This window comes from Psittacula echo (genome assembly GCF_963264785.1).
Source record: "Psittacula echo genome assembly, chromosome: 3".
NCBI lineage: Eukaryota > Metazoa > Chordata > Aves > Psittaciformes > Psittacidae > Psittacula > Psittacula echo.
The window spans coordinates 96,703,747-96,719,840 of NC_137736.1; the positions used below are offsets into that span (position 1 = coordinate 96,703,747).

The 16,094-nt window shown below is 40.0% G+C and overlaps 1 protein-coding gene across 1 annotated transcript in view; it reads right to left on the reverse strand.

Moving 5' to 3' along the window:
* ENOX1 (ecto-NOX disulfide-thiol exchanger 1) overlaps positions 1–16,094 on the reverse strand; it is a gene marked incomplete at its 3' end in the record, with an annotated part of 138,140 nt that overhangs the window by 92,484 nt on the left and 29,562 nt on the right. The window contains exons 2-4 of the mRNA XM_080613609.1: positions 11,480–11,653; positions 9,379–9,585; positions 2,206–2,439 (exon numbers count right to left, since the gene is read on the reverse strand). Coding sequence (XP_080469735.1) covers positions 2,206–2,439; positions 9,379–9,585; positions 11,480–11,653 — 615 coding nt within the window. The remainder of the gene's footprint in view (positions 1–2,205; positions 2,440–9,378; positions 9,586–11,479; positions 11,654–16,094) is intronic.

Here is a 16,094-nt window from a genome sequence, read left to right on the forward strand (position 1 = left end):
TTATATATATGTGTGTGTGTGTGTACAAATCTATATCTTCTGTGAGCTTCATTGAACTCCACGTTTGAATTGTGAATATATGATGACACGAACTGCGCTTTGCCAGAGTTAAAGAAGTTTCTTTACTGTTGCTTTACTTCCATTTTTAGGATGTCACAAAGGGCTTACGTTGTGAATTCATGTTGCCCAAGGGAGGCCATAATGTTCTGCCTCACTGCCTTATAGATGCTGGCCATAATGCCATAGGAAAAGTAAAGCAGACCAGTATAATGACTGAACCCCTCCTCTGCTCTCTACTTTATCTAGTACAGAGACAATTAATGGCTGGTGAGAAGAGACGGGGCTTCTTTGCATTCTCCATGCCCAACAGCCTGTACAGATCCAGAGCTGGTGCCATTAAACTCAATACAAGGCAATTGCTAATTAGTGAAGTTTTTGAAATTGCAGTATCATTTTTTTGCTGGATTTTAATTATTTTTTAACCAATTAAAATAAACTTACCAGTTTGGCTTCTTAATTTCTTATATTTAATTCTGCATGTTTCTGAAAGTTTACCTTTATTTCCAGAGAAAGAGTCAGGTACGTGGTGTTGGTCTATGCCATGCAAAAAATATTTCTATGTTGAACTTGTGCCTACACACCAAGCTCTCGTCAAATGTCCCTCAGGAGAACCAAAGATCTAAATGCTTGGAATAAGTTTTAATTAAGTATACAAACTTCCCAGAATGAAAAGAATAACCTTTCTAAATACAGACATCTGAAATATCTTGGAAACCCCCACATTCAGTTGCCCCAAGCGATGGCTAGCCATATGGAAGAAATTGTCCAGACTTCTTGCATTTTCTGGCTTAGCTCAGGAAACCTCTAGGCCTTACTACATAATGGAAAACTTCTCTGTAAAAGATTAACTCCTAAAATATTCAACTGAAAACAGATTCAGGGAACAGATGGATCTAATACTCTCTATTGTATTGTATAATGTCTAGAGGGGCTGCACTGGAAGCTACGTAAGAATTAAAAATTCTTATATTTGAGCCTCTTTCCTCTTTTTCTTCTGCTCTATCAATCTATCTCAGTTATTTTACCAATATCTCAGTTATTCCATTAATTATTTAACAGTGTATGTGGTGACAATATCTGTTATACAAGCTAATAACAGACTGAGGTAACAGTGACAACTAACAGCGACCAATGCAGTACTCAGAGACAGCAGGGTGCATCTTTGCTCCATGCTCCAAGGATGCAACACTTCACGCTGCCCATCTTCAGCTTCCCAAACATGTTTCATAGTTAGAATAGAGGCCAGTGTGTTGACAGCTAGATAGCGTAACTCTAACCTGGATAATTCTGAAACAGTGGCAAGAATCACAGTTTCTTGTGACCTGGCACACAGTAAAGTAACGTTCTTGGCCAGCACATAGATAAAAAATGCCAAACACAATTGTTAAACACTTAATGAAAACAAACAAAACTCTACGGGGTATAAGAAGTTGTTTCCTTGATCTTTAATTTCTTTACCATGAATAATGTTATTTTTTTGCTTCTTACTTTCTATGTTAACTATTAACATCAGGAATCCTCAAGCTGCACCCTTAAAAATATTAACTTGCTAAGTGTACCTAGAAAAAAAACAAACAAGCAAGCAAACACATACCAAAACAAGACACTATCTCGCACAAGAAATTCCAGCCCTAAAGAGGGAATGAAAGAATGGATGGTGTGTGTCAGAGATAAGTTGCAACCGCTGCCTCTGAGGGGCACATCAAAATGCAGTTCATAAGGGCAATTTAAATGCCAGAAATTGGCATGGTCATGTGCATGTGATGTAGCAACATATCAGTCAAGGAACAAAGACATTTTAAGAATGAGGCCTTTAATATGAAGGATGTTTGTAACAGGTTGTCTTATTATGAGAGTGTGCCCAAGGTATATGATGAGAGCAATTGAACAGAAAAAAAACCCTCCTGTAGTATTCTGAAGGTTGTGTTACAGTTGTTAAAGCACGGGTAGATAGACAAACATTATACATTTCTAGCAGGTGGGTGAGTATCATTACTGTTGGCATAAAAATGGCAGAAGAATGGGGGAAAGCTAACAGGGCAAGTAATGAAATACATCAGAGAGAAATCAGCTCTCCTGCTCTGACTTCTGGGTGGCTCCTGCTCTTAAGGAATAATACACTGAAAAGTATCAAATGCTGCTTACCTTTCAATTTTTCAGCCAGCAAAGCAGCTTCGTGTTCAGAATAATGCATTATTGCCGGAGGTGAAGGAGGGCGCAGTCTGTCTTCTTCCATTTTGCGTCTGTGGCGCTCTTCTCTGGCCAGCATTCTTTGTTTGCATTCCCATTCATAAAAGTCATCTCTTGCCTGAGCAAAATCAACATGAAGGCGACCTGAATCCTTTTTGTCTGTGCTAGATCCTAATCTCATGCGGTAACCTGAAATCAACAAGCAGAACTAACTGTTGCAGGACTTCTTTGCTTTTTTCTTGTCCCCCTCAAGTGCAGCTCAGTAAAAATATACATTAACACATTCTCACATATCTACACAGGATCTATCGATAACTGTTTTCTCAGGAAGATGAACATTCATCCACTCCTTTTTCCTTGCAATTCTCTGCATCGCCTATCAACACTGAGGATGAGTTGAAAAGTCAACCCAAAGTTACAGAATCTATACTTTAGTTTAGAAGTATATGTAATTTTTTCTACTTGATACTCCCAGCCTTTATAAGTGGAAAGGCCAGGTAAACAAAAACCAACTACTAAACAAGGATCTGGTTTCGTCTGAATGTAGAGTCCTTCTTCCCCTGATCTTATTGAGATCAGATACAGTTTAGTACTTTTCTTCGGCCTGCCAAAGCAATTGGAAGCAAGAGGAAAGGCTGACTTTTATAAAAATCATGACTACAGATGAATGAGGAAATTGTGCTACATAAATTCCTGTGCCCCAAAGAGGAAAATAATCTGGTAGCAAATATAAACCATCTACAAATGAAGTGAGTTTAGCATTCTTTAAAGTTATTTTTAAAGTACTGATGAATTTAGAAGACATTTGCAAGGCCCCTTTCAGAACAAATAATGAAACCTGCTGTGCCTTATCTTTAGCCATGTTCTACATATGAATAATTTGGTCAATGTATAATATGCCAAAGCTAGCAGACTGTGAAGGCTTTAAGGGGCTACACAGCAGTACAACAGGGCCCTGCTCTGAACTAAAACTTTTGACTTTTAACAGAGGACAAACAAATCATGCCAAAGCTATAGAAGGAGCTTTTTGTGACCATACTGTGGAAGAACATATGCTGGACAAATCTTTTGTCCAGTTTTATTCCCAAGGCTGAAATATACTCTCATTTTCTCTAACTTTAAAAATGCCAATTCAGAGAAAACCTGAGAAAACACTACGTAGAAAACTGCAAACAGACCCTTCAGATGTATGTAAAATTAATCACTGCACAGGGCTAGCTCTAATTTCTCAAAGCCAATCCACTGCAGCAGGCTCAGAAGCAGAGCAGCACAGCAGAGGCTTCTCAAGTCATGGGATGCTACAGAGACGAATTCTGTGATGAGCTGGCATGTAAGAGGCTCTTCAGAAACACGCACTACTACAATCACTGTGTAGTAACTCTAGGGACAGGAAACTCCTGCTCAAAATGGCAGGAAAAATAGTGTTACTTTCTTTTGAACAGCAATCCGAGAGAACCAACCTTTCATTCTTTTGGCTTCCCTGTGGTTTGAAGAGCTTCAGCACCTAACTACCACAGTTAAAACTCAGTTTTGAACTCTCTCCAGGGACAGCAAAGCTAAGGCTTGTGTAGTAGATTAGGAGTATCTTTGTATAACATGCATATCCAGGCATACTCTGTTTATTTTACTGCTGGAAAACATCCCACTGTGTGAATACAAGGGACTGTCTGTACTTCAGCACATATGAGAAAATAACTTCAGACATTGAATATTTATGTACGTAGTGATCCTTCCAAAAAACCACAATACGAGTACCTTCTGATTTGACATTTTCCTTTCAAATATCTTGTGGAGTTCATCTAAGTAGCCTGTTAGTGAGGAAGAGGCATGACTTTCATTTTACAGCAAGGAGCCCAAACCCATATGAAAAACTCGACTTAAGGATTTAAGAGGTCCTTCAAACCAGAAGGCATCAAAAACTTCCATGGAACCTACAAAATCTGGTCTCCAAGGTTCATGAGCTTGGGATGAAGTAGACTTAATATTGCAATAGGTGCAAATATTGTCATTTTAAAACCCCTTTATTTTACTCTGCTTTCTTTTGCTTGAAGAAGTAAACACTGCTCTTCCCCCCAGAAGGCTGTTTGTGGTCATATACTTAGCTCTAGTCACAAGGTGTTGAAAGGAAGAGTTACAGATACATCGTATTTAGTGAGACATAACAGAAGAGGGTAACTAAGGGCAACTAAGATGATTAAGGAAGTGGAGCATCTCCCTTATGAGGAAAGGCTGAGGGAGCTGGGTCTCTATAGTTTGGAGAAGAGGAGACTGAGGGGTGACCTTATTAGTGTATATAAATATATAAAGGGAGAGTGTCACGAGGATGGAGCCAGGCTCTTCTCAGTGGCAAACAATGATAGGACAAGGGGGAATGGGTACAAACTGGAACACAAGAGGTTCCACTTAAATTTGAGAAGAAAATTCTCAGTGAGGGTGACGGAACACTGGAACAGGCTGTGGTTGTGGAGTCTCCTTCTCTGGAGACATTCAAAACCCGCCTGGACACATTCCTGTGTAACCTTATCTAGGTATTCCTCCTCCGGCAGGGGGATTGGACTAGATGATCTTTTGAGGTCCCTTTCAATCTCTAGCATACTGTGATACTGTGATACTGTGAAGAGCGTGGGTGACTTTTCAAAGCTGGGCCCTAAACTAATGAGGAGTAATTATGTTTTATTCACAGAGGTGTAGGCACGAAGGGGTCATCCAAAAGTGGTCAGTAGTACAGCTACACTGATAACAGATGTTGAAGGGTGAGAAATGTTACCCCGCTCCCTGCCAGTCAGACTTGCCAGCTGCATTCCTCAAACAGTGATTGCTCTGTGCCAAAACAGCATTATCAGCCAAGTGAAAGGACATCACCAAGGTGCCAAATCTCATGAACCTAAAATTAGATCTCCCAGCTGGGCTGTACTTTCCAGGAAGACACAATCTCTCTTCCTCTTCCCAGCTCTTTTGCCTCTATTGGCAGGAGCACGCTAGCATGGACACAGCAAGGAACACTGGAGGATGCAAGACTCTTGTGGACCACAAAGATACACTCCATCTGAATAAAGAACTAATGAAATGGACCGTGCATCTACAGGTTGTGTGTGCATCAGCAAAGTTGAATTTTATCAAAGTGGCCCTCATCTTTGAAGTAAATTGGAATAATGGGGAGAAACTGCAAACCGCAATTCAAAACCCAATACCCTGTGTAGCACTGGACAAATGGTTCCCTTTAGCTAACCAGTTTAAGTGACTCTAAATTAACATATTCTTGAAACTGCCCATGAATGATACTGAAACAATCTTACTGCTTGTTTAACTCTTAAAGCTGAAGCTGGTCAGCCAACCAGGTAGTTTCCACCAGCAAAGAAACTTAGAACAACTTGGGTCAGAAGGGACCTTGGTCGCCACATAGTTCAGTCTCCCCCTGAGAGCACAGTCAACTTCAAAGTCAGATCAGGTTGCTCAGGGCTTGGTATCTTTCCCTTAACAAAAGCATGGGGACAGTGGCCTGGCTAGTGAAGAGCAGACTCCTCAACAGGTTGATAGACAGGAATATGCCATGTAGCAAGGGGTGTGCACAACTGGCAGGTCACATTTTCTATATAGGATCCTCAGGCATCCATCTGGGTTGCCAACTTTGAGCTGTGGGGCAGCTGGGAGGCTTGCTCTTTTCCAATACCATGTCTCCTTATTGATGTTTGAGGATATTGAAATGTATGAGAGAACCACCTGCCATTGCCTCCCCTTCATGCATGGGCAATGAACTGCCCTCACAGACCCTTTTCCACATCTCTTTGCTCAGGACTGCAGCTAGCATGAACTGTGTGCCTGGCTTGCCATTTTTAATTTCAGTTTTGCACACAATGGCAGAGGAAAATACTCTGGGAACTTGCCAAGATCCTCACTTTAAAGGAGCAGCAACAGGAAAAAAAATCAAACACAGTATTTCCATATCACAGGTCTAGTCAAAACTCTGTGGCTTGACTTACCTTTGAGTGTTGCTAGACTGGGGACCGATCAATAGCTGCTCTCTAACTGGGGATCTAGATCAGAGTGTTGATGATGATCAGAGAGAACAAAATAAAACAAGTACATGGTACTAAATGGAAACCCATAGGCAAAAGTACCAGCACAGGAAAAACACACAGGCTTTTGGGGTATAAATGGTTCTGTCTCAAGTCACCTCTTTGTCCCCTGTTTTCAAGTCCAGGGCCATCAATATTACCAGGAGATACTGAATTGTCAGCTACAAAAGTAAAGTACATACAGTTTGGACAAAGAGCTTTCTCAGGGGCTGGTATGTCAATTCTAGAAAGTCTTTTCCTCAAGAGATCAAAATTTAACTTTCAGGGCTAAATGAAATCTGCCTTTCCTTAAGTAAATTCTTTTATCATAGTCTTCTACCCATGCCCCAGTATCCTTTTCATACAAGTTTACTTGGGCATTGAAAAAAATCTGGTGAATTCTGTAATCACTTGCACTATTCTGATGATAAGCACAGGATAAATGCAAAGTTTGGTGAGATTAAATGGGGTAGACAGATAAAACTGATTAGGTAGACAAAATTATCATTATATTACAGATATCAAAGGCAGGACTTTGCCCTAATATAACATGCATACTGTATTAACCACATTCTGTTTGTACATCTCTTGTCTTTTACACAGAAAAGAGAATGCTTTAACAATATGCTTTATCCCTATCACTTCAGAATACATTATGGCTGAGAATGGAACAAAGACTGATTAAAACTACCCAGTATTTCAGTACAAATAAAACATGCCCCTGCCTAGTGTCAGATCTCCCTGCTCTGCAGTGGTGGGGGACAGTCAGTTTCATCTGCGGAGTTCAGTGCTGGTGGTAAAAAGATGTGAAGCTTGGCTGCAGCATGCCCCTGCTTTTCTTCCTCCCATCAGTTCCACTGGTCAGAAATACTAAGTACAACACTCTAGAAGAAAGAAAGTGTGGAGGAAAAGGCAGACAGGGAGGGAAGCTGCAGAGCAGACGGTAAGAGGAAGTGTAGAGAGCAGTGCAACTGTGATGAAAGGAAACGGAAGAAGGAAGGATGGATCAAGAACTTGAAAATTAACTGCAGAAAATTCAGGATGAGGAAGGATGAGAAACGGAATCTGCCACTTCTATTTCTGCTCATCTCCCTTATTCTGAAAGCACACTCTAGTGTGCTATGAATGAGGACAGATGGCAGCACAGGGAATTTCCTACCTCTAATCATCAAATCTGGTCCTCCAGGATTTAAGGCACATAAAAGTAAAATAAAACTTGACTTGGAGTGAAGCAAAGTCAGCTGCCAAGAAGCAGGAAACTGATCTAGAGGGACACTGGCTCTGGCTCCGGGTAGCAGCCTGTAGGTTTCTGAGCTTTTCCTTGCTCTCTTTTTTGCCACTGTTTTGTTTATCGTTACAGTAATACCAGCTCCTACTTAGTCTGGTGTGTCCCTCTTCATCTCATCTGGAGATGAGGCCCCTTAAACAGAAGCTGGAAGCTGGGAAGTAGTAAGAAGCTGCTTCTTACTACTGCGATTCCTGTAATCTGTTCCAATGAACTACAGTGTTATGGAAGTAATGTGAATAAACAAATGAACAGGAAGGATGGGAACTGGGAAGAGAGAATGAGGATAGAAGAAGAAATGAAGTGAAAATTAAAAAAAAAAAAAAAGAAACAAACAGGGTAGAATGGAGCTCTAGGAGAAACCTGAAAATACAGCAATATTTCCAAGAACTTTTTACATAGACCTCACAAACCTCACAATTTTCTGTAGCACTTCAGAGAGATATTTAAAGCAAGCAGCCAAGTTAGGAAAAAAAGGCCCACAAACCCAAACCGAAAAACCGTTGTGAAACAAAGGAGTTAGGTTTTTCCTGACCACATATTTCAAAAGTTCAGACGTTTTCTTTTCTTTCTTTCCTTCATTTTAGAATGTAGTTGATGGTGATTTGAGAGGCCACTTGTTTCTAGCTGTGTAAGCTTCCTATGTACACCTACAGGACATTGAGGTTACATCCTTACTGCTAGACAGAAGATGGTCAGGGTGGAAACTCAAACAAGGGTTTTCTAAGCATCAGCTGCCTCCCAAGCTCCATTTTGGATGGTTCCAGTGGGTCCCTTCAAGGTCACCCTACACAGGGTGGGTGGCTGTAAGCCAGTCTTTGTCTTGGCCAAGGAGCAGTTCCTGGCCCTTGTTTATGTAAGAATACCTTTCATGTGGGGTGAAAGTGTTACACTACACTTGTGGGGCAGAACAACATCTGTGGGTCTTCCCAGGATCCAGAAAGAGAGATGAACTAGCCTGTGAAGACAAACATGTCTCCAGAAAGGTGAAGAAGGGCTCAGTTAGGAAGCCAGTCCTCCCATGAAGGAACCTGTAACCTGTAAGAGGACACTGACAGTCACACAAGCCTCATAAGTGAAAGCAGAATTATTTTTCATCTTTCTTCTTTTGTCTTTTTTTTTTTTTTCCTTGTGAGTTAGAGGTTGTTTGCTTTTTTTTGTGGTGTTTTGTTTGTTTGTTTGTTTGTTTGGGGTTTTTGTTTTGTTTTGTTTTTGTCTGTTCCTTTGTTGGAAAATGAAACAGATTCTGAAATTTTACCATTGAGTTTCTGTGGCACTCATTGTCCTGGGAGGAAACAGACATAGCCTGAACATGGGGCTCAGAATCTAACCCATGCAGCGGTGGAATACATGCATGCATACTGGCAGACTTTATTCAGATTGCACTGCAAATCTATAAAAATATGCCAATGAAATTGCCAGCCTATCACAGAAATTGGCACTGGAAAAGAGCAGTGTTCCTGGCCTACTGCCCTCCTCTTTCCACAACCTGTGAGCGTAACTATATAAACCTGTGTAAATCGAAAATAAGATCGTTCTATAGTGAATGTCAGGATCTGCTGCAATGTTGTGGGATGGCAGGATATTGCTTCCGGGTAAGCAACATACAAAATCACACACAAGTCTTGGCAGACATAGAGAAATACAGAATTGCCCCTTGCCACTCCAAGCTATAGCCACTGAGCTGAAGAAAGACTTGCTGAGATAAAAGCTAAGAAAATAAGCAAACATTAGCATCACAAAATACAAATGAGAAGCAAGGAAAATCCATTAAAGAATGTGAAGTACCAGAAAGGTAAATGGCTTTATCAACCATGAACTCCTCTGCAAAACGAATGTGACAAAAATTCTTCTTGCTTTTGCGAATTGCTGTTATATCTCCACACTGCTCAAAGACTTCCTGAATAATTTCCTCTGTTGCGTTTTCTGGTAATCCTCCAACAAACACTGTTTTACACCCAGGAGGTCTCTCTCTTGTCGAAGGTGGTGGAAGATCTAAGTCAAAACAGAAATCATATTGGAATACAAAATTTGTCTTTTGATCCATTGGCTCTATTCATTCCCCTAATCAGTTCTGGGCAGCAACATTTATTTGACATAGCATGCAGGCGGGAGAGGAGAAGAAGCAAAATTATTGACTGTTGCAGAGATTGTCCAGAATTGATTACTTGAATCTAAGCCTTTTCAAATTTTAGGCGGCATTTTGGAGATCAATTCCTGCCACTGTTCTCCACAACAAGGTCTAGAAGGATCCTTCCTTTCCCTGCACTGCCACACAAAAAAATATAAAATATTCAGTTTCAAAGCAGGGGAGCTTCTGATTTGACTCTCAGCAGAGACCTCAAGCACTGGTGCAGTACATTCAAAGCCTCAACTTAAAGAAGTTGTGGATGCTCCACCCCTGGCAGTGTTCAAGGCCAGGTTGAACGTGGCTTTGAGTAACCTGGTCTAGTGAAAGGTGTCTCTGTCCATGGCAGGCGGGTTGGAACTGGATGATCTTTAAGGTCCCTTGCAATACAAACCATTCTATGACTCTACGATTCTGTCTTTGGTTTCTACCGATCACTTGTCACACTCAACCAAGTGTGTGGGCTCTCTGCAAGCAACCCCATGCTGGGTAAGCCCCGGGCGCTTGGGCTGGACACCTTTCCCTGTTCTTAGCATAATTTCATTTCTGTCTCAGAGTACAGGAGGACAGCAAACAGAAAAACAAAGTGGGAAACACGATGAAGTGACAGCATGATGAAAATGTTCTGCTGGTTATCTGTTTTGTCTTGCTGCCAGATAATGGAGTGGATGCCAGCGCACAGGAAGGATAACCTCACTGTTTACAAGTGCTCATGAGGTGGAGTGGCAAGAAACGTTATTTTTATGTGTATATGTAGAGAAAATAAATACAAACTTAAATCAGAAAACTATTAAATTTTGAAGGCTGTATAAAAAATATATTCTGTCATAACACTTCAACTTGTTTATATGTAGATGACTAGAGTATTCCTCTAAAAGTAACTTTCTAAGAAGGAATATGATTGATATGACTTTGGTTTTTGGCCCTTTAACACAGTAAATGGGGTTAAAAATCTTAAAACATACATATATGTGTATATACATATTCTCACACACAGTCAGTTTAATTAAAGCATGATCTGGGTACACTGCAAATCCAGAGTAGCAGACTATTTGCTTAATTTTCTCTTTTGTCTTCACAGTGATAGTGAAAGCGCTGGTCTGATGTCCCTGAAACTAAACTCCTGGGACTAACATGCACAAAATTAGGCTTTGTACCTGAGCAGGTGGCTCAGTGGGAAGAGCCTTCCTTTACACAGTCTCAGAAGGGGCAAAAGGAAGCCTGGTCTCTGTTTTCAGAGAAGTGAAGAAACTGATCTGCCAAGCTGCTCCCCCAAAATGGCAAGAGAGTAGCCATAGACCCTCTTTCCTTCCACCTCTCCCAGCAAGGGACCACAGCCAGCCAGCATTTGGGTGCAAGGTGCTGTGTTCAGGAACATGAGCCCAGACTGGTTCCATTTCACCGCCGGCACCTGAAGGGGAGCCCGCAGTGAGATAGGAGATGATAAGCATTATATAACCGTTATATTTTGTGCAATTCTGATCTACAGGAAAGATTGAGAAGCTAGATCTTCAGGCTCTGTTGGCTTTGTTTATGTAATTATTTTTCTCTGTTGTACAAACTGTGTAGGTTTTTTTTAACATGACCTCACAGAGATGAGTAAGTATGGTAATAGCATACCACGCTTTGCACACAGAGTAGACCTTAAAAGGGAACACCATACTTGCCTACACTCTATTAAAAATGTGTATTTTTATTAGTTATAAAATATTTCATGCAATGCATTTAAGAAAATGTCATTCTTCCATCAGATCTACTTACTTGGGTTTGGAGGGAAGAGAGTGCAGCTTTTGCAGTGAATTATTTCTTTGACTACAGGCACATCTGTTGGTGGTGGTGGTGGCACTAACCCCATGCCTGGTATCATTGGGTTAATCGGAGTGATTCCAGTCATCATGCTAAGGCTTGGATCAAAGCCTGGTACGCAGATCGAATCTGTAAATATATAACATAAAATCCTGGCTTATAAATCTTGAAACTACTTGTTAACATTTTCTTGCACAGACAGTTTTGCTTTAGGCTTTTTTTTTTTTTTTTTACCAAACATCAAAAAAAAAAAAGGAAAAGGAAAAATGGAAAAGAGAAAAGTCAGAGAAATAGGGAGGAGAAAAGGAGCAGCAGGTGCATTTTTAGTGACAATAACCCCAACTACATAAAAAGAAGGGAATGTTACATAATTTGAAATACTAATATGACTGAGTAAAACACAGAACATTAAAGTGCAAAACCATGCACCATGAATATCTGTTATTATCTGGAATGCAGTTTTCTGGTTCATAATGCTACCGTGGTGTTTACATCATCACCTTCTCATCAGAGTGTATAAAGAATATAATTTAACATTGATATGCCCTCCTCATCTAATTGTCAGACAAATTTATCACAACATCGCCTTCTCACATAAGTGACCTTGATTTATGAACAGTGCAGAGAAAGATCTGTTTCTGGCTGTTTTATAGCAGTGTAGTTAGCCAAGACTCCTAACCATTTTACCCTGGAATATAAAGTTTCAGCTGAAGAGAATGGGGATTTTTTGAATCTTGGAATTAATTCCTTCTTGTCCTGTTATTTAATCGGATTAGTAGATTCTCTTCCACACGTGTATTATTAAAATATAGCACTACAGCCCTATAAAGTAAAATGCAGATTTGGCAAATGCTACTCTCTCCTTCCTCATCTCTCTGCCAAGACTTCCATACGTATTATTTAAAGCTGAAAAATTTACTAGGGAGCACCAGTGCTCTAACACCAAGAATTGTAATAAGCAGATGTTTCAGATGAACTGAGAGCCAACTTCTGAAAATTGCTTTCGTTATAAACAAGACATGGGTTTCTTGAGGCATAATGAATAAAATATTTTGAGAGACCGATTTCTTTGTTGGCATAACACTGCTGCTATTTGGCATCATCAATTATTTAAAAGAAGAGTTACTTCGGTGTTCTACAGGTTTTCTGCTGAGTTTTCTGGCTAGCAACTGGAAAGCATTTAATGATACATGTAAACGTGGGGTTTGGTAGCTTGAGCATTTTTATTTTGAAGAAGCAAAGAGGAAAAAGCTTCTTTTCTAGGATTAAATACATATATATATATATAAAATTTGAGTTACATTTGCTGCATGGTAGCATGATCAGTGTGACCAGAGAGGCTCGTTCTTTTGTTCTAAATTTGCTGCTGAGAACCTATGTGACCCTGGGTCAGCCCACTGACCTTTCCTCCCTTCTGCATCTGCAAAACAGGTGCAATAATAGTCACTTGCTGGCAAGGACCAGCTCACATTTTTATAGAACTTTGCAGGTGTAAAGCACTCTGTGGGGGCTGAAAATTAGCATTATTATTCCTGTAAAACATCCATAATCATCTTTTTCAGCAAAGACAACTGAGGATTGAGAACCTCTACTCAAATAGAGCTTGTATCTACCTCAGCCGCACGCTCCCTGCTCTCCACACACTGACTGAACCTTCATCACTTTCAGGCAGTTCTGTACAACAAGCGTAGCAAGCGCACAGCAAGCAAGGATTTGCTTTAGGCTTATTGAAGACTAGTATTAATGAAAACTCATGATATTACATTACTTTTTTTTAATAAGTGGGCTTATGAAAAAGGATTTGCTCTGGGTGTGATGATTTTTTTCCAGTATTGATGTATATGCATTGCTTTTCAGATTAAGCTTTGAAACTCAGAGCCTGTCATTTATTCCACAAGATGCAGTGGTGGCCATATTAAATATTCATGGTTAGCAAAGGCTGGAAGATAAAGTCAGAGGTGAAAGGGCAACATACAATTCGAAGAAGTCTTTAGGCTATGCTTATTTGCTTGATCTCATTTTTAAAAGTCAGACTTCTGACAGTCACAGTGGGCCATTCTGTGCAGCACTCTCCTGCTGTGGGTGGAAGTCCATTATTACTACTAGCTGCTAACGCAGTCCGCAGAGCCCCGCAGCACCACAATAGAAGTCTGAGTAATCCCAGTCCTCTCCTAGGGTCAGGGAAAACTGGCACTAGAGAGATGCCAAGGGAGGCATCTCATTCCCCCCTTTGGAGAAATGTGGGATCAGCTACAGTCCTAGCCAGATATGAAATTTCCTATTAAATCCAATATCCGTAATAGACACACAGCGTGCTGGGGCAAGGTGGAACAAGTGGAAATGTACAAAAAAATGGACAGAAGGCCAAGTCTCGTTCAGGCGCATGTGACAGCCAAGGATGAACATCGTCATCTGGTGACTGCTGCAAGTTGTATTTAACCATTGCTGTTCTCTTTAAAACAACTACTAGAAACATTTTAATTTCTCTACAGGAGCAGCGAACTGAAACATTAAACTCTGCCTAAGTCACAGACACAGGATCTCACCCAAAACAAAGACAGAAGGTTCAAATAAGCTACAGTTTTCTGAATATTCATTTGGCAGTGGTGTAGATGGAGAGAACAACAAATCTTAAGGGTGATAGCAACAATGAAATCATGTCCATGAACACCAAGAACATGGCCTTGAAAGGAGCTAGGAGGGGGAGCCAATACAAGGTTGTATGCCAATCAAAGCAGGTTTGTGGTTTAAGGGGAAGAAAATTATTTGCCAGTTATTGCTGGCATGTCCAAAGAAACATGACTTTATAAGTAACTTTGCTTGTGTTAAGTACATGACCTTGCCATTATTTTGTTTTACAACTGGAATCAATCCACAAGAGCACGAGTAGAGTGATGAAGGTCAACACTCATGAAATATCCTTCTAGGTGTGCCAGGACTCCATGCCTCCAAAAGGTGACTCTGTTTAGGTATATTGAAGAGGACTCAGTCAATAATTCTTGGACTCTAATTCCATATCTTGCAGGCACTAATCCAAACCCTGCTAATTGACCTGCTAATGTCAGTAATAAGACTACTGAAGGTATAAACAACTTTTAAACAGGACAGGTTTACTTTCTCCATTCTCTTGATTAAGTTGCTTCAGTTTCCCAATGTGTTAATCTGAGAATGAAATGCTTTCTTGCATCACATGAGCACTGAGAGGTGTAGAGCATCCTGTAAATGAAAATTATTCTCTGAGTACTAGACACTATTACTATGCATTGCAATGACAAAAAATTCAGCTGGATTTCTGAACAGTGAAGATCTTGTTCAGATCCCTGAAGAGATCGGTGGTGCTTGCATCTACAGAGAAGCTGATGTATGCTACCTACATGTTGCTGACAAACCAAGAAGAGAGCTTACAGATATGGTGTCCAAAGGAAGTACTGTTCTGGACTCTGAGGTGCAGAGAAAAGGGAACTGATAAAGTCACTGTAATGGAAAGTCAATAAATTAGCCACATCTATGATAGGATCCAGAAAAGCCCCAAGTTTAACTACATTAAAGCTACCCAGTGGTGCAATAATAGAAGTTAGATATATAACTGTTGTCTAGGGACAGGGGACAATCATCCATCAGTACCACCACTGCAGTCTGCTCTACGTCCTGGCATAATGCCTATTTGGAGCAGGGCCAGGACACCAGAGTTAGAGCTGGAGGCAACTTCTGTTAACTTACTGGTAAATTTGTTTGTCTTCAGAATCAAAGACACTGATTGAGTTATGCAGGATTACAAAAAATGGGAATCAACCCATCCCACACATGTTTTTTTAACAGATCCATTTGTATATATGATTATTAATATATAGTAAACATGAATATGCTACACTAAACACATAGATATATTAAATTTATATAGTACACATCTGCTAAGTTAACCAGTAATATTTTATGCTTTCAATGATCACAGCATTATTGTTGAAGGGATCTATTCGTATATTTATGCAGCTAGGTAAGGGTTTATGACCTCTTGGAATTATAAAACCAACTTGGCAGAAGAGAGAAAGTTTACATTTGAAAAATGTTAATAACTAATTACTAAATGAAATCATTAAAATGGAAAGTAATCAGAGATGATAAAGAACTTTAAGAACTGAAAAGCACATGTTGTTCAAGTTGAAGTCCCTATGGATACTGCACATAAGCCTTAAATATTCACACATTTATACAAGAAAGCAAAAGCACTGAACATCAACATTTCAAGTCCATGTTCTGCCTAAATTTGGCAAAACTAGTTAATTCGTCTTTCATATAAGTAGAAATTGGCATGGTGGAAACAAGAAAACCTCTGAAGAACAAATATCTGGAATTGGCAGTCAGAGAGGCAAGAAGAAAACTCTTCTTAAATGCTTGGAGTAGTTTTTAAAGCTCCTTTTTCTTTCAAGTAGAATATAAGAAAAACAATACATTTCACGTTAAATCTTTGGGTCTGGAAAAATAGAACAATAAAATCCTTTTCAGGATAACTATATTCTAACACAATATGTAGTATGAAACAGTTGTTTTTATTAGTCTCTATTTTGGAGGT